General features: G+C 36.4%; 1 protein-coding gene across 1 annotated transcript in view; it reads left to right on the forward strand.

Annotated features, from left to right (window-relative positions):
• The window catches only part of DNAJC1 (DnaJ heat shock protein family (Hsp40) member C1), a 103,082-nt gene that overhangs the window by 63,741 nt on the left and 16,321 nt on the right, over window positions 1–23,020 (forward strand). The window contains exon 8 of the mRNA XM_027887601.1: window positions 1,744–1,910. Within this exon, the coding sequence (XP_027743402.1) occupies window positions 1,744–1,910 (167 nt within the window). The remainder of the gene's footprint in view (window positions 1–1,743; window positions 1,911–23,020) is intronic.

Below are 23,020 nucleotides of genomic sequence, written 5' to 3' on the forward strand. Positions count from 1 at the left end.
TTGAGAGTAAAATGAGATAATATTAAATATATGTGATTTGATTATAAAAACTACCTTTTGAAATAGGCAAAAAGAATTTTGCACCAATGTTGTCTTTAATAACATCTGCACAATGAGAAAAATGCTGGTGTTAATACTTTTGGGTTTTCACTTAGTTTTGTTTTTTAGGGAGCATCTGTCATTTCATTGTATTTACTGTGCATGCCTGTAGAGGGATGCTAAAAAATTCCAAACACAAGTTTTTACTTAGTATTTCATTTATTGAGAGCAATTTGACAAGCAAAGTTAAAGATTTTTTACAAAAATACATCTCTGAACAATGTACAATGAAACTGAACAATGAAGAGTTTAATCAGTCATGCTGTTAACTTGCAAGATCTGTATAAATTTCCAGTTCTTTTTGGACTTTTGAAAGGTGCCATGAAATTGTTCTCTCTCCTTCTATTGTTTTCTTAAATAGTTCCTAGGAGTTTGTCAAATCTGCGGAGTTTTTTTTCATTGTGCTGTTCTGCACATATACAGTTAGGAGAAGAAATTCTGCATCAGAGCCTGTAGGGAATAGTCCTCTGCCCCCTTCAGAATTTTTAAAAGAAAGTTTCCATGAAAAAAACACTTTTCTCCTCTGAAGTATTAGGGCGTGGTTGGAAAGGCAGATAAGCTGGTCTTACAGCCCTCTGCTGCTGGCAAGTATGGTTCTTCTTTTCCTTGCCCACCACCTTTCAATGACTTGGATGTTTTTGTTTGCAAGTAAAGAGTAATTTTCTACTAGCTTAGGGAACTGAGTTAGTTTGCTAAGTGATTGAATGACTGTTGAAGCACAGTAGAAGACAGGGAGCATAAAACCATGCAGTAGAGTGGAAAGATGGAGTCAGAGTAGAATTTCTCTCTTGGTTGCAGTGAAGTATTAGATCAGTTCTTTCAGTTTAGAAGCATCTAGTTATTGTGAATACAGCATATTTTTAAAACATGAGGAAAAAACCAGAAGAGTCACACTGGGCACACCTGAGTGTTCAAGCTTCTCTTTCTGCCCCTCATCTTCTTGTCTTTCCAACAGCTCTGTCAATTTTCCATCTTAAATCTTTCTTCTGAGATAATTTTATTTGCTGAGGTTTAGGTTATGTTGTCCCTCCTTCCTATCTGTCCTTTAAGTTTGCTGCTCCCGTTTATGATTTGAAGGACAGAGAGAGCAGAGAACAGTGGTCAGTGTGAGAAATGAGGTCCAACTCCCTAAATGCCTAAGTGCTGGAACAGAGCCGTTTGTAGTTGCAGAAATATGAGAATAGAGATGCAATCCATTGGCTTAGAAGTTAGTAGTCAACGTAGCTGACCATAAAGTAATACAAAAATGATCTAAACATAACATTTCTAGCTTTGCCAGTGCCTCTGAAGCTAGCTGAACTTGTGAAATCTTTTAACAGCTCCTGTGCTTTTGCCTGTACTAATCTTCATTGCCAGGCGGTGCAGCAGTAACAAGAGCTAACTGATTTTGAGGAGCTCATCTGGCCCTTAAAGGCATAGTTCAGACAGAAGAGGGGCTAAGTGGGTGCATCGCTCTTTACTTCTAATAAAAATAAAATTATTGTGCAAAACTCTGCTCCTCTTTTTAACAAGGAAATTGAAGCCCTTTCCTCAGTGGAAAATTTAATGTAGGATTAAGAGTTGAGGAGCTAAGCCTGCTTCTGAATTGCTCATCTCTGCAATACTAGTAGCATTACTTTTTCTTCTTTTTTTACTTTTGTGTAGAGGAGAAGAAACCTAAAGTCAAGAAACCGAAATTAGAATTCCCTGTGTACATGGCTCTGGAATCAAATGCATATGTACCATCATATGATCATGGAGCTTCAATTGAAGAGATTGAGGAACAGATGGATGATTGGCTGGGAGGCAGGAACAGGACACAAAAAAAGAAGGTAAGTTTAAAGTCTTTCATGTTGTTTTATATTTTAAATGTTGATTCATTTGCTTCCCTCTTAGGAAAATGGAATATTGTGTGTATACTACCACAATATTCATATACCACTGAAGTCTAGAGAAGTAGTACATGTCTGTCAGAGACATAACAGAAAAAATTCTGTTAATGTTCAGTGTAATTTATATAACAATACTGGAAATGTTGTAGTAGGATGTCATTGACTAAACTGTATGAATGCTCTCTATGACTGTTCTTGTTCACTAGAAATTAGTAGAATATAATGCTGTAAAGTTATATGAGGCTTGGTTCTTTCTTTTAATTGCAGTTAATAACATTGCTTGCAAGAATAGATTCTTCTCTATTAAAAAAAGGCAAAGGAAAAAGAAACTTTCATAATATATATTTCTTAATCTTTTGATTATGGAACTACTTATGTATTTTGTGCATTTCATCTGGAAAAGTCCTAACAAATTGATTTAGGCCTTTGTTAAGGTTCTTTCTACTTGGAGAAAAGGTTTCTTAGTGGTAGTTAGTAAATTTGTGTTCTGGTAAATTTTATTAAATCATACTACTTTGAAAATGTTTAGTTTTCATCTTAGAACTGAGATGCACAGATGACAGAAAAAATGCTGTAAATTGGTTTCCTGATTTGAAAACCTGCCTTTCTTGGAAGACAGATGAGAAGGGTGTATTTGGAGTGGAGATTGGGCAATACATTGACTTCAGTGTCATAATAGTGAAAGAAGTTGCTGCTGTTATTTGTTTGATTCCTCTCAGCTGCAGATTTGCTTACTCATTTGTTTTCAAGCCTGTGAAAAAGATTCTTCTCCCATTTTTAGCCAGACCTGAATTTTTTCCTAAAATAATTTGAATTTTGGCTAACATGTTTAACCATCTACTACTATTGAATTCCTAAATCTCCTGACTTCCCAGTTGTCACTTTTCTCTTGTACTTTTTTTGTTCTGTATGATTTAGTACATCTGCATTGGTTTTTTTTTTTGTATTTCTGTATCAAATCAATTCAGCAAATGTGCTTAACATTTGACTTCTGTGTAAGGGATTGACACACGGAATCCTTAACACTGGGTCATATTTTCACATGCTTAGAGAAAGCAAAGGTCCTTAACTCTGCAGATGAGTTGTTTGGGAGCTAAGAGCATATGTACAATTTTTGTTTACCTTAATTCAAGAAGTACCTATGGATTGGATTCCTGTTAGTTGCATTTCTGTGAGCAGCTTTGTTTGCCAGGCTGTGGGGGCAAATATTTAAAGGAGAAAAGATGTTTGTTTGTTTACAGTAGCTTGGGTTGGTTGCATGCTTGCCTATCTGGATCCCCAAATTTACCTTCCCCTCTGATGGAAATTAAGTCTGTATTTGGATTTCCATGCAAATGAAGACATTTAATGAGACTGTGCCTATTCCATCTATAGATCTGCACCTCCCACACAGAGTATATTGAAGTTGTGTCTTCACAGACACTGCTAAGAGAACAAGTTGTAGGTACATCCTTTCAGATATCCTCAACGAAACTAACTTGGTTTTCTAGAGTTACAGCTGGAGGTTCAGTATTGCATCTCATTGCTTTGATTAATAAGTGTATTTTTTTTAATTACATGCTATTACATAAGGGATTAACATTTTAGGGACAAGCAGGCAGTTTGTAGGTATGCTGTCAGGGTAAGGTGCTTGACCTGAACTAACTGTGATGAGGTGTGTTTCCCTTCCTTGACAGATAATATGTTATCACGATGCAACATTGACATGTAATACAGTAGTGGAGAGAAACAGATTCATAAACTGTTCAAAGAGATGGAGAATATGCATTACTGGCTCTAGTAGCCTGTAGGAACCATTTGTGTGTAATATGAGTCTGTGTCATATGATTTATAATAAGCTCACCAGGAAAATGGTTTTACCACAAGTGAATTGTTCCGAACTGTCATTCAACACCTTTTCCGTTTCAAAAATATTTATTTTTCTTCACTTTGCATCAGAGATGTGAACTAGGTCAGCTTCCCTCTTCTGCCTCTTGCATGGATGTGAAATCAAGTGGTGTGTAACATTCACCTCTCAGTTCTGCTTGTCGTGGAGAAAAGTTACTCTTTCATAAATGAGTTTGCCATCAGAATTTTTCTCAGGATTCTCATTCTTCACTTGTAAGGAAGCGTGTTAGCTTTTGTTTGTTTGTTTGTTTTCTCTTGTGTTGCATGATAGCTCAGGGCTGTGGACTATGTACAGCCAACCAACCTTGAGAGCAGTTATCCATGTGGGGCTTGGTAAAGTAGTATGTTACTTTGTCATCCTTCCAGGAATAAGAAATTGAGTTGCAGACCCTGCTGTTGGTATCCCAGGAATAAGAAATTGAGTTGCAGACCCTGCTGTTGGTATCCCAAGTGTAGACAATTACAATTAATTTAATATTGTTCATCAACTGATTTGCACTGCTGACATTTCTACTTTAGAGGTGCCTGTAATCCATAGACTAGTGTTTTTGAAGTGCTGTACACTGCAGAGTGCCCAGTTTGATAAAAAGTTCAGATTATGTTCAGTTGCTAGGTTGAAGTCAGTCTCTGTGATTTTATTGTTTTTGATTACTGTTTCCATAGGATTTATGTATTGAAGTAGATAAGGAACAGGCTATAGAGAAGATACCTTCCTTCTTAGATATCGTAAAATAATCCACCAAGGGAAGGAGAAAGAGGAATGTTTTCCATATTTTTCATAAGGTTACATGGCTGGCTGAAAATGTGCTTATATCATAGTGAAGTTATTCTTCTGTCAAAGTTTGAGAACATACCAAGTTTATGTTCATAAGGAACTTGTCTTTCCATTTTTTTACCCTCTACTTAGAACTGAATATTAAAAGAAAGTGACCTATTGGAAAATACTCAGATAATATCAGTATTGCAGAACTAAGAGGTAATTTTTCTCCATTTCTGTACCAGTGATCCATCCACCTTTAGGAATTTTTATACAATTTTGATCCTTACGTTTTAAAAAAAAAAGAATAGTTAACAGAAAGACTAGGTCAGTAATAAAAATAAATTTAGAAAATCATATTTAGGAAGGAAGGCTAAATAGGTGGAGTTTTAGACTAGAAAAGGGAAGCTGTTGGGGAATAACTGGGGATACATTGTTTTTCCAGTTCATTCCACTTTTATTCTAGGTAAAATTGTAATAATTTATTGGGACTTACTGCCAGAGGGAAAGAAATACTGAATTTGGTTTGCAGCCAGGATGCTTCAGTTCAGATTTGGGAACACATGTAGGGGGAGGTGCGTAACTACAGCATGTTGCCCAGACCGTTTATGAAACATTTCCTTTTATCCTGTTCTTAAACTCGATCTGTTGGAAATAGTGCAAGGTGACTCCATTGTATTTGAAAGCATGGAAATGAAGTAGTGGGATTTTGAGGGTTTTTTTTCTATATCGGAAATCATATACTTACCTGAGACTAAATTGCATATTCATGTAGAGCTGTTTATACTATTCATGCAAACTGCGTATGACTGTGAGCCTCAGAGGAATTACTAAAAGCTCCTCCTCATGCTGATACAACAAAACCCTTCAAAGCAAGTAATGAAAAAGTTTATTTCTAAAATTACTTTTGTTTTGTAACTGAATGTTTGTACTCTCTTTCTGAAAGTGGGAAGATCTGCAAGGTCTTCTTTCAGGTTGTTGAGATAAATAGCTTAATTTACTTAGCTTGAGTTTCTGATTTTTTTTTTTTTTAATCTGTCATTAAAAGTGACTGGAAAACATGTTCTGTGTATGCTTGTTAGGGATTAAGAGAAATTTGGAGGGAATGGACTTCCTTCAAGGTATATTATTTTGTGGCCTGAATATGTTGTTAGCCACTATTGCATTACTCAGTAATCATTTAACTCTTTACTTTCCTGTTGAGCAACCTGTTATGTGGAGCTTGAAGAAAGAAAAGCAACTTATTAAAGGGCATACTTTGTTACATCTGATCTTGTTCTGTCATTTCTGCAAATATTCATGCAAGAATATATGTATTCACAGTTTTTGGAATCATTCTATTGGATCATTTCTCAGTGGGGTTTCTCTCATTCTTTGTTCTGATTTGATTTTATATGATCTGTAACACATGTTGTTTTCATGAGAGTTCATTGTTTATGTGAATAATATTGTTCTTTCATGAATATCTTAGCCCTTGAGAAATCAGTGGGAGATTTATCGTCGTCTTCAGTGGGACCAGGATTATAATTCCTTTTGGTTTATGGATTCCTCATCTTGTTGACTGGAATCACCTTTTCTTTCCATATCGTTATTTGACTCACTCATCTCTGAAGGTTGAGTTCCAAGTTCTTTCTCAATGAGGAGTGAATACTTTTGACCTTTTCATATTTGCTTGGTCTGTAAAGGGGAGATAAAGGTGGAGAAAAGACAGTGCCTGATCCCTTCCAGCTGGACCAGATGTATGGATAGAAAATGATGTTTCTCATTATTTTTGTTTTTCATGTTATCCTACTGCACTTCTTGGCATTTGTGTGTTTTTGATACTGCAGGAGCACCTGGCTTGATTTTACTAAAGCAGGAGTAGTAAAAACTATTTTTATGCACAGTGCTTGGGAAGCTTAGGTAGCATACATCTTCTGCATCTGCTATACTTTTTACCTTTAAATTAGGATTATGAAAAATACTGTGAAACAAAAGTATACATAAGCATTGTTTTTACAGTTTATTGGTAGATGCTGGAAACATGGTAATTAACATTTTTTTCTTAACCGTTGAACTGTAGACTCTGATCATCTGGTTAAAATGGAACTCTTTTCTGGTCAAAATGCAGTTTGTGTTTTTATTTTTCTCAGCATGGGCCATCAAAGCACTGTGTTTGAGATAGGATATTGATAACTGAGTGAGCTTTTTAATCATGAAGGTTTTATTTGAAAGCTTGCTGTGGAGCAACGATATAAAATAACTTTAAATGTACAAAAGAGATCTCTCTATAATGTTAAAAGGCAAAATGCCAAACAAATGCTAGATTATTATTTGTTAGTTTAAAATGTATAGATTTGACAGTTAAATCTTAGTAATTTTATAATCTTGCACATTTCGTAATTGCCAGCTAGCCTGCCACCTGCTCTCTTCTGCCTTGAATCTTCCCACATCTGTGCTGCTTTGAAATCTGAGTATGCTTTTTCCTTAGTAGCAAATAATGTGGTACTTGTTCTAATCAGACGTCATATGACGGATTACCTGAATGCAGTTTCCAGGCTTTTAGAAAATGTTAATTTCTTAAGCAAGCAGTTTGTATCTTAGCAGGATTAAGGTGCTGTGTAAACCAGATGTTTTAATAAATTGGTCTGTGAGGGGAAGGTTTATTCCGTTTTAGTGTGCTGCCTGAGGTCATGTAGTTTTGAAATAACTTATTTTCTCTTTCTAAGCAATGACACAAATCTGGTATTTGAAAAATCTGTCTGTATTCTAATGTTTTTTTATTCTTAGGACAGGTACAAGTAAGCAATTATCAGTCTGAGATTCCTCATGGTGTCCTGCTAGTGTGCCTCAACCCTGACTCAGAGGGATTGCTGTAGGTCCAGAAAGTAAATCAGTCTATGTGCCCATTGAATTTAAGGCTCTATATTGAGACTGCCAGCAACCATACCTGTTAGTGTCAGTTATGAAGCTAGTCACTAGGAGCTAGTCTAAACTCATAATACATTTTAACCTGAGCTCCAAATTCTCATCAAATGGTGATGACTTTGAGTCACTATTGATCTGGGCAATATTGAATTTAGTAACCCTGAGGTGGAAATCTCAAGGTATTCTATTACCAAACTCCTAAAAATGTAGTGTCACTGAAAAGATGCTTCATTTAAAAAAAAAAAAAAAATAAAAAAATCTGCATTGGAGTGTTACTGAAAGTGTTAAGTCAGAAGAGTCCGGTCTTTCTTGTGGTTTATTAGATTTTGTGTCACTGCAAATATTGCAGACTCAACGACTCAGCCTGAGTAGAATATTGGGGTTTACATGTTAAGTGAAATCTACAGTTTATGTCCCATAGTCAACTCCTACAGCTGGCATATTAACATCAGAGTTATTACTGTTAATGAAAACTATACACATACTTCTAAAATAACTGTTTAAGTCTACCTGTATAATACACTTGGGCTGCTACCTGAGGTCAGTGAACTTGTATGGAACAACGAATACATTTTGCTCCTGTGCAACAAAATGCTAGTGATAATATATTGATAACAGTTCGAATGGTAGAATCATTTAGGCTGGAGAAGACTCTAAGATCATTGAGTCTAACCATTAACCCAGCACCACCATGTTTACCACTAAACCATGTCTCTAAGTGCCACATCTACATGGTTCCAGCTGGATGTAACTCCATTCACCAACACTGGGCCCGGCCATCCTGACAGTTTTTAGCCAGTGAAGAGCCCATCCAGCCAAGCCATGAGCAGCCAGCTTCTCCAGGAGATGCTGTGGGAAACAGTGCCAAAGGCTTTACTAAAGTCCAGGCAGACATGTCCACAGCCTTTTCCTCATCCACTAAGCTACTCACCTTGTCACAGAAAGAGATCAGGTTGGTCAAGCAGGATCTGCCTTCCACAAACCCAGGCTGGCTGATTCTGATCCCCTGGTTGTTCTGCACATGCTGTGTGATGGCACTCAAAGTGATCTGCTCCATGACCTTCCCTCGCACCAAGGGAGAGTATGGAGAAGACATCCTTTTGTTGCGTACTGGTTGTGATGTAGGAAACAGGACTTGATATAACAAAACAGTAGCCAGACACCCTGGTCATTCTAAAATGTTTATTTAATTGCATATTAGTGATTCTATTCCTCTTTCTTTTTCTCTTTGCTAGGCACCAAGTCAGCCTAATGAACAAAAGAAAATTAGAAAGATTTTTTAATTTTTCATGCATCATAACTAACAGCCAGTGTTTTTTGGGGGGGTTTTATGGCTAATCTATTTGTTTTTTAAGTAACTGTTGAACCAGAGCAGTCTATTTCTATCTAATTGGTGTACTTTTTATTTTGTTTAGGAACAGTAGATTTATGTACTCTTTGAATCATCTTTCCTTAAATGCAGACAATAACCTTCTTTTCAGGCTTCTGAAATATTTAAACCTCTATGGACTTTACTTTGAATTTGAGTAGCTTTAAGGAGAGAATAAATGTGATTCTAAAAAAATATTATTTTTAATTATGGAGTTTTCCTTGGAGAGGATGACCTACATATTTAAATCTAGAATAAGGCTTGTCTGCGTTTGAGCTGTGAATATCAAATCACTAGGGTCAGGAATCTGATTTCATTTGCAGTTTTAAACATGCAATGCTTTTAATCCTCAGCTTTTCTGAAGGAAGAGTAAAGTTATAGGTTGATGGTGATGATACATTCTTCAAGAAGCATATCAAGTTGGTGTTTTGAGTGTTCTGGCAGATACACACCAAAGAACAAATTATATTTGTAAATACAAATGAAGAAATCAATTCCTTCTAGCAATGTATTCAGAGAAAATAGTTTTTATGGCTGGGACAAATGTTAAAAGTAGTAAGCATTGCACCAAGAATTAAATAGTTTTGCCTAAAATAGATTAGGAATATATAAAGACTATATATATATATGTATATATATATATATAAAAGCACTAACTGAACAACTGCCATGTAAGTATGTGTAATTTATGTCTTTCCTTTTGTCTGTCTTTTACCTATTAGGTTGATTAGGTTAACAAAGCATAGGAAACTTTATTTCTTTATCTGTTCTTTATTTATAATGGTGTGTTTTTAGAATATATAATTCAATAATATCCTACTTTCAAATGTGCCAGGCTCAGGCTAGCTGGAACTATTTGGGTGGAGAGGTAGTGTAATCTGTCTGTGCAAGCAGGAAGGTCATGCTGTGAACCTCTAAGATTAATATTAAAAAGTATCTAAACGATACAGAGAAATTATTTGATATGACAGCTAAAAAAAAAGGGGTTTTGGAAATTGTATATTTCACAGCACAACCAAAATTCAATCTAGATTGTAAAGGAAACAAAGCCAAAATACGTATTTCCCTAAGGACACTTCCTAAAGATAGTAACAGTATGTTATATAAACACTTATGCACTAGTTAAAAACATAAATCAGCCATACATATGTATTGAATTAAGGCAGTACTGTTGACACTTGTCTGATATTTCCTGATTTTGATTGAGTTTTAAACTTTCCTTCTAATTAAATATAGTAGCATAGGTTCTTGTCTTGTACAGACAAGAAGAGTAATATGCTGATTTTAACACCTTGCTGTAGATGCTGTGGTGTCAAATCCTAGCTCTCAGTAGTTTTCCAACTGAATCTGCATTCAAGAAGTTATTGATGTGACTTGCTGCCATGATTCAGTCTGACTAGTTTCACACGTGTGCTTTCAGAACGTAGTCCTCGGTGTTTTGTGTCTATCAGTTAAAACTACTGAAGAGCTCAAGTTAATTGTGAGAAGCGTTAATCTGTGTGGACAAACACACAGGGCTTTTCAAATGCTGCTCTGTTTCAACACTGGGCAACATTATAACCTAAGTTTAGGCACCTGCCTGGGTCCAAACTTGGGGCTGTATAGCTTCTGTGATGTTAACATTTATAACTCAGGTGGGACTTGTTAGTTTACCTCAGGGCTCAAGTTTTGTTGTATTTCTGAGATTGACATGGTAGTTGTTTATCACAGAAAAAACATGGTAGTTGACGTAAGAGAAACCTCATTTCTGTGAGGAAGAACCGGGAGTTGATCTTTGCCAGTCAGTCCTTGAAGATCTGATTCTTGCTGTTGGTAGTGTCTCTTCTGTACTGAAGTTCATATCCATTTTACAGACATTTGAAGCAACTGTGCAGTGCTTTTTAATTAACAGTCTTCATTTCACTGGCTTTGTTTTCTTCTCAGTCTGGGAGAGATGTGGAAAAACATCAAATGGAACTGCTCTGATTTAGCCCAGTTGGAGTCAGGGGGTGGTGGTTTTCCTAGGTAGAACTCCCTCCCTGTCACTTCCCAAATCAAAGTCACTCCTGTATCAACTACAAAAAGAAGAGGAGAGGAGCAGAAGGGAGTAGTTACACATATAGGGTAGGAGCTGGAGGAAGATGTGAAAGCTGGTTAATCACTGTGGCCTTGCCCCGCTTGCCTGCCCGTTCAAGAGAAGGGAGAGCGCAGTTCAATAATCCGTGTATCCTCAGAATTTTGCCAACAAATGAGAGGAAAGGATGTTAAATATCCCTGAAATGGAATTTTCACAGAATCCACAACTTAGGGATCAGAAAGAATTTGCAGTTCATAGCACTGACTTCTGTAGTTCAATTCACTGCTGCTCTTTTTGGCTTTTTAATATGAATTTGAGAAGTGCAAACTGTTGCAAAATAGTTACTTACTTTTCTTGATACGATTTTAGCTATCTTTAAGTTGGAGAATGAAATTAGCTTCAAATAAATCTAGTCCTAATTTGTAACTGTAAATCAGTAGTGATGTTTCGGTATCATGCTTTCCAGACAAACCAATTAAAATCTGGTTAGATTCAGCATCTTGCTGCCTTTCACAGTGCTTAGTGCTGCTTCTTTCCTCTTCTTTTCTTCCTGAGGCCATGATGGTAGTGAGGTTTGGGGAAATTTATTTATAGAAATTGCCCAGAAACTATAGTCTAGGGTAAACTCCAGCAACTAAAAATAAACTGAACAGTGTGAGAGGTGTTTGGCGCTTTTTTTCCCCCAACAAAGATAATATGTAATCCTGCCTTGCAAGGAATGACTTAATACTACTGACATAAGCATTTTGCCACTTCAGAATTTTCAGAGAATCTCAATCTAGTTATTAGTTGTTTTCTGTAGTGGTTTTGTTGGGTAGGATGCAGTTTTGAAAAGATCACTTCTAGTCTTCAAATTCTGAGTTCAGCACACTCGAGCATGCAATTGAGTTCCATTTAAATGACTAGTACTTGTGTCCATAACCATTCTTAAAAAATGCTACTGAATAATATATTACTTGCTAAAACCTTCAAAAGAGAAGAGCACTCTTAATGTTGCACAGTATGAGAAATGGTACATTAGAGTGAGGTTCATTTATCATATTGGTGATGGCACTTTCTGTAATTTCCAAAAGGCAGAATTTCTTTAAACATTGACTATCCTTGAGATGCAAATAGTGTAGGAGTGGAGGTTCTTGCATCATTTGCAGTTGAGTACTATGAAAAGCCTGTGTTTTGCTGCAGGCTGCAGACTTTCCCAAGGTAAGCATGCAGTTACAGCATGCATTCACTTGATGTGTTTTGTAGCATCAGATTTTTTACACAGACCTCTTTAGGGAACATCAGCATTCTGGCCATCCAGACTTCTCCTAGGCACGTTCTCTATTTAATCCTGAGACAAACTGTATGCCTGGATTTGTTTGTTTGTTTAAACATACAAACATGAACATTATACTTCAGTTTTTACTATTTACAAGGTAATATTTGTAATTCACATTGGAAGTGTGGATTGGAACAGAATGGAACAGATCTAGAAAGAAAATTTGTCAATAGAGAATATAGGTAGGAAGTTGGTAACTTTTAGTGTGTGTATGTTTGGGGTTTTTTTAACTATACTGGTCTCGACTGAATATCTGTCAGTATATTTCACTGCCTTGGGCTTTTTTTTGAAATGTCCTTGTTTGGAAAACTTCCCTGGTAATGCGAAAGGGAGTGCAGGAAGAATGAGACTGACATTAATGGTACATTTTCAAATGGCCACAAGTTATGAGAAGGAAAATCTGTGCTTATGAGAAAAGGCTAGTTTTTAATTACGCCAGACTTTGTGGTTATATTTGGGAACTTGACAGGCAAGTTCAATGTTTATATGTTTAACTAGTTTAACTGGTGCTGCCCTAATTACATGTATACTGTTTCATGATAATTAACAGTTTTGAAATTTGGGTTTCTTTTGCAAGTGCTCTGCTTGAGGTTGTCATCACAGATCTGTGTTTTATGAATGTATGAAAACTTCTCAGATTTCTCCCCCCCCCCTTCATTTTTACTTGACAACTTAGACTGTTGGAAAACAGAACTGAAAGTTGAGTTTAGTATGGGCCATGTTCATGACATTTTCCAGGTAGCCCATTTAGGGTCCTAAATGCATATATTGAATCTAATTGTTCCAGGCATAATCTGCTGGGACACTAGATTTTTTTTTTTCCTTTTCTATTTTTCCTCCTTCATAGCCAAATTTAAGACATTCAAAACATCTGTTAGGTTGTCAGTTAGTTACCATTCTCTGTTTTTGTTTGCTACCGAAGTGAACTTGTATGCTGAAACTAAATCTCTACATTTTGGTCTTTTTGCATAGCCAAATTTTATCATATTTGGACATCGTGTCCATTATCTGTGGTGATGAAATGCCTCTGAGGGAGGCAGTTGAAACTATATTATGAAGGAAGGCAAGGGGAACAAAAAAACTCCGATTTTTTTGTAAGCTGTTTAAGGGGGATGAAGGCGAGAGAAACAGTTTGCCACCAACAGACCAGTGTAAAAAACCTCCACAAAACCCAGACAAATCCAAAAGTTATTTGGATAAGATCTCTATCTTATGATAAAATGTGCCTGGAAGCACGACAAAAAAGCTGGACAGAGCAGAGAAGAGGACAGCACTGCAGAGCAGTCAGCCAGCAGGATTAGCTGTGTAATGTTGTCTTGTTCATTATGACACCATCACAGGATGCTTTAGTGCAGTGAATGGTTTTTAATACCGTACATTACTGTTTTCAAAATACCCATAACATGCCATGTTACACTGGAGTGGATAAAAGAAGAGTATACAGCCTGATGCTGTTAAATGTTTCACACTTGCTTAGCCTACTTAGTATTTCATGAAACAAATAATAACCTTGCGAGGAGAAACACTCCTTATACAAATAAAGACTAATCATATGCTTTAATGTATCTGCATGCTTTGGGCTCATCTTCTCCAGTGAATTTGGCATGGCTAAAGATTTTTAATGGATCAAGTAATTATGAAAAAAGTTGCCACCTGCAATCTGTGGAGGACTTACTTCCCTAAGCACTTCTTTCCTGAGGTTATGGAAGTTATAAAATTCTTCTGAAAATTTCATTCATTCAGCCATGTGCTGTAGAAGATTTTCAATTTCATGTTCTCTATCAAATGGAAATACTTTTCAAACTGCATTTAAGAATCCAAATAGAGTGGTGTTTTGAGAGAGAATTAAATGAAAAACATTTATTCCCTTTCTTTGAGAATTGGTCTCCACATTAATGTATCACAGGCCAAAGCTAATTACCTATTCAACCTATAGTTTATTTGATCTGCATGCCTGAGTGTCCTACAATCAAATTTAGTGAAGAGCTTCTCACTTTTTTCTGCATTAAAACAATTGCCTTGAAGCAGCTAACAATTAAAAAATAAATGAGTTAACACTTTCTGCTAAGTGCTGCCATTTAAGTTGTAATATGCAATTAAAAACTACATTTTAATTTCTATTCAATTACATTGACTTAAATAGTAATTTTAGTGTTATATTTATGAACCATTTAATTGACATTTTTCCTCTGGCATGTGTGATGCAAAAATAGATTTGATTTTGAGAATGTGGTAAGAAATAACCTTTTCCCCCCCCATGGTCTGCTATAATGACAAACAGAAAAAAGACAGAATTACCTGGGTTTTGTGTAAATATGACAGAACAATTTAATTTCAAGAGCCATAAAAATATGTTGCAATTCAAATTATTTTTCATGTTTTTGAAAACTATCTACTTTGTAAGGAGGATTACTCAGATTGCTTTATGGTAATGTAGGTGGTATTTGAAACACTCCCACATGTATTTGGTCGTGTTAATAGCTATAGGTTAAAGAAAGGTTTGTATTAAATCTAGAATCAAAGCCTGATCAAAACCTGAAGTGTGAAAACATGTATTGTAGAGCAGTGCCCTTTTTCAGGTGTGTATTGCTAGAGACAAATGCTTTACTAGTTTTGGCTTTAGCTCCTTCTTTTAAAAAGAAAACAGTGTATGAGTTGATGCATTGCTAGCAATTAGTTCATGTATTTTTATGTTAATACTTGAGGGAAGTTGCTATGGAACAAGGTCCTTATTAGAATGGATTAAGATTTTCTTTGAGTGGCTTTTTGTAATTTGGGGATTTACATGAAAAAGATGATGTAAGATACACATAAAGAAAATCTATAGAAATTACTGAAGGGTTGGAAATGGTATCTTACTGATACGCAGAGAGTGACCTTCATGGGAGAAAATACTTGTTATTAAAGTTTTACTTGGTTTGGGAGGAAGACATGGAAAGGCTAATGGTTAGAAGTGAAAGCCTGAGGCACTGGAATGACTGTAGCATGATAGCAATCATCTTGTGAGTATACAGCACATGTTGTACTTCATTTTTAAATCATTGCTTGTCACCTCTTCTGTCAGATGACTGATTAATTTTATTTTTTGAGTATCTGCAACTTTCTGAATATAGTCATAACTTTAAAAAATTGTCTTACTGTTTCAGGTAGCTGGTTCTTAACTTGATTTATATTTAATTCTCCTCCTCCTTCCATGATTTTTGTCTTCTATTTGAAGACAGATTTTTCTGAATTAAGGTATGGCTGATTTTAAATCTAGGAATAGCCTGGCAGCACCATGTAATGCTGCTGAAGGTGGTGGTGGGAGAACCTCTTATTCGCTTCATGCTGAGGTTAAGTAAGAGGTACATATATATATATACATTTATATAGAGGCACGTCTTTAGAATGAGGAAGTCCTTTTGGACCTGCATTAGCTGTGAAATGTACTTGTAAATAAATATTTTAGTTTATGTTTCTGAATAGATGGCAAATGGTTTTGTTTTCAATAAAAAAACAACATACAAGGCCTGTTGTATTGACATTATATGGTTATGGACATATTTGCGTTTTGGTTTCTAATATGCCTAAACTCTCGAAATAAACTTGGATTTTTTTAATGTCTTTTTAATGCTTACAAATCATTTGTTGACATGCAGTTAGGATGGGCTACCATACTGCTTGAAGGTAAAAAAATTGTCAGAATTGTGAATTCTGACATATTATTAATGATTAATGGCCAGTCTCTTCGCGAACGAAGAACCGGGGAAGGTCTTTCCACCTTCCAGCCTGCGCATTGGATTTTTTAGGTGAGACACAGTGTGCGCGGAACTGAGCCCACCCTTTAATCCTGAGGTTCATCTGCCGGGGCCAAGCACGCTTGGACGGTGGCAGCGAGGTCCTCAGGACGTAGATGGATTGCCTTACAGGGCTAGCGAGCTCCATCTGCCCGGGGAGGGGCCCCGACCAGGAATCGAACCCGGGTCTCTGCAGTGACAGTGCAGTGTCATTTCCCCTAGACCACCGGGGGCTCCCTCTGACATATAATAGCCAGTGGAAGAATTTCAACTATAACCATTTTACTGGAGTTCAGTTATTCTTGTCTCAGACTAAAAAGTGAAGATAGCTGTCTAGGGGGGTGAGGGTAGTGAAGAGCTTCAGAAAGGGAAAGACTTATGCAAATCCAAAATAAGGTGAGCCCAAGAACAAAAAATTACATCCCCCTCCAAGGAAATAGAGGAAGGAACATGCCAAGGATTTTGTTGAAATATTGGATGATCAAAATATAAAGCAATTTCAAGAAGATGCTAGGGCCGAAAGTCCCTTTCACTCATGTTAACTACAAGGAAGTTTAGGGTGTTTTTGACATGATATATTGAAGAGGAGAGAGTGTTTTAGAATCAGGCATTCATCTGAGGATGATAAATAAATTGCTTGGAACAATGGTCTTCACCATTCGTTGACCTAAAAAGAACTCTAATATCAAACCCATTTAATACTACTGTTAATATTTCAGCAATTACTTAAATGAGGCTTGAAACAAAAGATAGAAATAGGATACCAATTTTTGAGCTTCTTTGAGGATTCTGGGAAATACAGACTGGTTAGCATGACTTCCACACTTGGTAATTTTTTAAGTTAGGAAGTGAATGGTACTATTAGAAGCACCAGTTTAAAAATAATAGTAAAAAGTCAGTGGGAATTTCAAGCAAAGTTATGCTCTTAGAGCTTTACAATGTACTTGGATTTTATAAAGCTTTTGACAGCTTTTTCTGTCAGCAAGATTTATAGAGACAAAGGAATGCTAAGATGGAAGGGAATATCTTTAGAATAATGCTTGTCAAAAATAGGAAACAAATACATTTTGGTTATTGCAAAATATCACTAGAGGAGTTTCATGTGTATCTACAAGGAACTGGTACGTACTGGAAATGGTCTGTAGTGCAGTGAATTGCAAGGGATAACACGGTATTATTCAGGGATGTACTAATTGAAATGTCTGTGAAATTCTCAAACAGGCAAGGTCTAGAAAAATCTCTCCAAGGACTTCTGTTTTTTCCTATGGACTCTTCTGCAGAAAAATTGTCCTCAGCTGTGTGTTGATAAAGTAAAGAAATGACATGGCTTACTAATAGTGGGGTTTTTATTTCTGCTGGGGTTTTTTGCCTTCTCTCTCCTATATTATGTCTGGAGCTACAGAGCAGGGCAGAACCCTATTGGACAGAGAAATAAAAAGGCAGCAGGCTTTGGTAAGAAGTGAGAAGGTAGTGAATGTGTGTAGAAAACCAGCTTATGATGTTGATTAAGAGCAAATACGGGATGAGGAGAGCAGACAACTTCATCATTGGCTTTCATCTTCATGCTTAGGAAATACCTGGTCTGCATTGGGAGCAGCTGTGAGGGAAAGAATCTCTCTGTCCTAAAACATTTGCTGATGGATGTGGTAGAAGACCTGATACTGAGGCAGATGAAATTTCACTCTTCTGTTCTTAGGTTGTCACTCTTCTCTAAGAGCTGTTGTCTACTATATTATGTATATTGTTTAATATTTTAATGCTTTTAATGGTGAAGGCATTGCTGTCTGAGGAATAGTATAATCAAAAATTATTATGGTTAGGTTATTATTTTGACAACTTTATAAGAGAAGACAATTACTTGTATCTTCACATTTACATGTAGTTGCTTTGAAAAATTCTAAAATTATTGTGCCTGAGAACTGGAATGGCAAGTGTTGCATTCTGTATATTTATTAAGTTGTCAGTGGAACTCATGGACATTTACAGGCCTGTACATCTGACATCTCTTCAGAGAAAACAAAAAAAATTTGTATCAAAATATTGATATAAAGAGTAGAATTTGTGAGCACTAGGGTAAATATGACCTGCATGGAGTCCTGAACACTGCTTTTATAATGAGAAATCCTACCTTAAACCCTCTGGGCTTCATAAAAAGATTAAAAAATATGCAGGGAGAAGGTGATCTCATTGATAAACCAGTGAAATGTTAGAAATTGTTAAGAAAAGAATAGAGAGCAAAACAGAAGAGTTCTTATTCCACTGTATAATTTAAGATTAATCCTGCCCTGTGCAGTCTGGTACCTCATTTCAGAGCGGTTGGTTTTGATGGAAAAAGGAATCATTGTCATTAAATGGCTTTGACATGAGAAGCAGCTGAAGAGATTAGGACTCTAGCCAGGAAGAGACAACTTACAGGAGAAGATTACTGAGGAATATTTTGAACAAAGTTGTGAGTGATGTGGAAGTCAGTACACACAGACTATTCGGGTGTAATTCTTGCAAAGCCAAGAGCCAGGTGTCAGTAAAGCTAGAGGGAACCAGGTTCAAAACACAAAATAAGCCGCTGCCTTGTCTAATTGGTAGCAGATGTGTGCAACTCCTCATGAAGTTGCAAATCCAGAGGGTTTACATAGTTTCACAAGAGACTGGAAAAAACTTTGAAAGACAAAGTCATTGAGATAGATAAATTTAAATAGATACAACATATCAGCCTAGAGAAATTGCCTGGAGTAAAAATAATTGGTGTCTGGGAAAATATTAGGGGAAGCACAGGTAACCTATATGCTTGCCTTTGTCTTACTCTTGTATATGCATATGGTCCCTGTTTTGTCAGAGCAGGGTGGGACTGGAGAGAATGAATGACAAACATCATCTTTCTTATTATCACAAAGCTTGCTGCTGCTGCACTCCCTGAGCAGAAATGATGAGCTTACTGGCCTGCTTTGGCCATTGCTCTGAAACAGCTTAGCTGGCCTTGTTTTTGTTGGCTTACTTAATAAAAACAGTGCTAGTGGAAGCTGGAGTTGAGTAAGAGCTTTGAAGGACCAAAGGGTTATATGAACATGAGTTCAGATCATTAATGTCCTTTAGCAGATCTTGGGAGCTTCACAAGAGGTCTTAAGAACTGTAGCAGACCCTTTGTGTTCAGCAACAGCTGGATCCCAGTGCCAGATGTGTATTAGACTTAATAAAACAAGACTGACTTCAGACTTCTTATAGGTAAACCAAGAAACTGTAAGAATATAGAAAAATTTTGTAATAAAAATACATTATGAGTAAGAAATTACATCAGGAAAACTTTTCTGTTCCTTAGTTACTGGATAGAAGCATCACCATCTTGTAGGTTAAATGTTTCCTGATTCACAAAATTGTCCAGGATTTTACTAGGACCCTTGGTCTAGAAATATTTGGACAGATATTTTTAAATAGGTGCTGCCTCATGTTTTATTTGCTAGATCATGGACTAGATGTGCTCAAATCAGTGAATCACCAAAATTAGCACAAAGTCCTAGCTAGATTGAAATGTTAACCAAATGCCCCTACAAAAGTTGTTTTAATTGAATCTACAGTATATTGGTGACAGGAAGAAATGGCCTAAAGCTAACATTTAGTCTAAAAAAATCAAATTATCTCATATTGTCAAGGCACTGTAAATTACTCTAAAAGTTTCCTTATAAACTCTCAAATACCAGTCACTTCCCAATTTTATCAGTAAAACCATATAGAGTTTTATATTTGTTGATGTTGACAGATCTTAAGGAGTCAGACTTTTCTTGATGAGAAATGCTTTGTTGTCTAAAAATTTGCTTTAAATGTAATTGAAAATAGTGTTGCTCACATTTACAAAAATCGTAATAGTGGGATGGAATTGCTAAGTGCAGAAGCACATGTAAGAGTGATGCTAAACAATAAGCCACAGTCATATTTCTTTGCTGTAGAAAGGTGCATAGTGGTTTGCATGAAGTAATCCTTCAGCGTTGCCAGCTATGTACACTAAACCATGTTAAAGGATTATTAGTTATGGGAATGCTATGAAACTTTTTTATCTACACTTGTAGCTTATTTTCATTTTAAAGACCGTAAAACATAACTCTGTACTTTTAATTTTATATTCAGTATGGGGAGTTAATCCCAGAGTGGGGCTTTTTTGATGCGAAATCTGAATGCTTGTGTAGTAACAACAGCTGTCCCCTCACCATGTGGTGTCTTCCATTGCTTTACTGGAGAGATGAATTTTGGCCCAGTGTTTCAGTAATATTGGACACACATGGTTTTAGGTGACAAAGCAGTATGTTTATGCATTCATTTGACTCTTGCAGTTACAGTTGGCTACAGATTAGAACAGGGAGAATACATTCACACCATGACCACCCTCGTAGCTGCTTGTAGTAGTTGGATCACAGTAGGTTCTGTTGCATCTAAAGGCACAATTAACTGTTGCTGAGGAATTGCAAATTCACAAAAGCTCTTGTACAGCTTTTGCTGTTGAGAGTTTGTTTTTTAAAAGCTTTTTCAAAGATTTTCTGAATTTATAAATGTTTTAGGTCTTCGCATTCTAAAATTATTGTCAGCTTGAAATAAGATTAAGAAGTTGATATTTTAATGTAGCTAATGAATTCTTGTGCTGTGAATTAGCTGTGTAATTAACTACAGATATGCAGAATGATTGTAGTTTTTGTCCATTATTTGGGAAGATAACCTTAAGAGTTCTGTTACATTTACAAATGGGTAGTAAAATTGTGAGCACAAAATTGCGAGCTTACCGAAAAAGTCTGAAAGTAAAACTTACAGAAAACTTCTGACATATGTATATCACTGAAAAGATCATCTTGATTTCCATGTGTAATTGCTTAGATATGCTTTGGATATGGTAAGAGAATAGCTGTGAATGTACTTAAAGAAAAAAAAAATAGAAAAACCAACAGCCCCTCCCAAGTTTTAGTACAAATTAAATAGAAAATTACACTAAACTGCATATTAAGGCTAATTATGAGGTACAAAATTTGACTAATTTTTAAACAAAAGGCTTTTAACCAAAACTCGTAGAAGAATTCATTATAAATTTTTTTCACTGTAATTTAAATGAGTAAAACATTAAGTACTGCAAATCTTTCTTTTAAAAACAATATAAAATATCTACATGAAGTATAATAAATGTATGGATTATATCAACTTTTTAAAAATGGTAAAACTAATAAGGTTATTGTGCAATGTAAAGATTTTCTATGTATTTATCATTTCTTCTGTAATTGTATAATGCATGTAGTGCATGTGTGAGATCTCTCACATACACATTGTTTAAGCATCTTGTGTTTGAAACATCATAGAATTCATTTTATTCTTGTATGAAAAACTATGAATGTTTGAGGCTTTCAGCACTGAATAAAGGACTACATGGATCCAAACCAGGACGATTGATAAAATCCTTGCTACTATTGGCTATTATTTACTGTCTTTTAAGTGGCAGGTTGTATTTATGCCAATTTATCTGCTTCAGGGAACACTCTTGATAGCAGAACAAAGTGAATAAAAGTAGTTTGCTTTGCAAATGAATGCAAATGGTGAAGCCTTTCGGGAAGCCCTTTAACAGGAGCAATGCACTTTGATTATGAGTGAAGCTGCCATTTGGACATGGTGAAAAGAGCACGCTTGAACCATTGATTGGGGGAGACAGTAAAAAGTCAGGAAGGGCCCCGTTAAGCTTGCAGTGCGGCAGGCGGATGTCAGTGTGGTTAGAGCACAGTGGGAGAATGACAGGCAGGATTAGTGTCAGGGAGAAGCTTTGCTGTAGTTGTGGAGATGGTCCCTGGGGTCACTCACCTCTGACTGTTGTTCTGTGCTGATGGCTCTGTAATGCAAACCGCTTGATATGTGCCTGTTCATTATCGGAAATAGTGATTAGAAGAGGTATGTCATAAAGAGTTCCCTGAAAATAAATAAAATGGCAAACCAGTGATGGTAACGAAGATTTGGCTCTGCAGTTGTTGCCAAAGATGATGCAAATGTCAAAGACAGTTACTGTGTCTTGCCTTCTGAGGCAAGCGCGGTTTCATGCCCTAAACTGCTCTAATTGTGTGTTCCTTGCTTTGTTCACTTTTATTTGGCCGTTATGGAGACAGTTATTGTTAACAGACTGGCATGCAGTTAGAGTAAAACATTTTTATATCTTTTGATTATTGGGTGGTAGAAGCATCCGGTTTGGTTTTGTGGCATAACTGCATTTTAGGGACGGGGGAGGGCTTTTTTTAGTAGTCTTGATGCAATGTTAGTATCAACAGATTTCATTCCTGGATCGTGCCAGAGTTCTAAAACACTGGGTGATAACAGTGACTAAAAGCTAAGATGACTGTTCTGTTTTATCTCTAGAGGCTTTTTTAGTATGTAAAAATTGAGGTATTTTCTTTGTCTTTGCTGAAAAAATATTACATATGCAATTAACTAAATATCTAAAACTTTACATCTTAAACTGTGATGTAATCATGAAATCATGGAATCATTTAGGTTGGAAAAGACCTTAAGAATCATTGAATCCAGCTATTAACACAGCACTGCCAACTCCACCTCTAAACCATGTTCCTAAGTGCCACATTCAGATGTCTTTTAAATGGTGATTCCACCACTCCCTGGGCAGCCTGTTCCAATGTTTGAAAACCCAGTTGATGAAGAAACTTTTCCTATATCTAATGTAAAGCTCCCCTGGTACAACTTGAGGCCATTTCCTCTGATCCTATACCTTGTTACCTGGGAGAAGAGACCGACCCCCACCTCAGGTAGTTGTAGAGAGTGATAAGGTCTGCCCTGATCCTCCTTTTCTCCAGGCTGAACACCCCCAGCTCCCTCAGCTGCTCTTCATCAGACTTGTGCTCCAGACCCTTCACCAGCTTTGTTGCCCTTCTCTGGACACGCTCCAGCACCTCAATGTCCTTCTGGTAGTGAGGGGCCCAAAACTCAACACAGGATTGGAGGTGCAGCCTCAGCAG

This window comes from Empidonax traillii, unplaced genomic scaffold (assembly GCF_003031625.1).
Source record: "Empidonax traillii isolate 1590-97213 ecotype Southwest subspecies unplaced genomic scaffold, ASM303162v1 scaffold217:size1918799, whole genome shotgun sequence".
Lineage (NCBI taxonomy): Eukaryota > Metazoa > Chordata > Aves > Passeriformes > Tyrannidae > Empidonax > Empidonax traillii.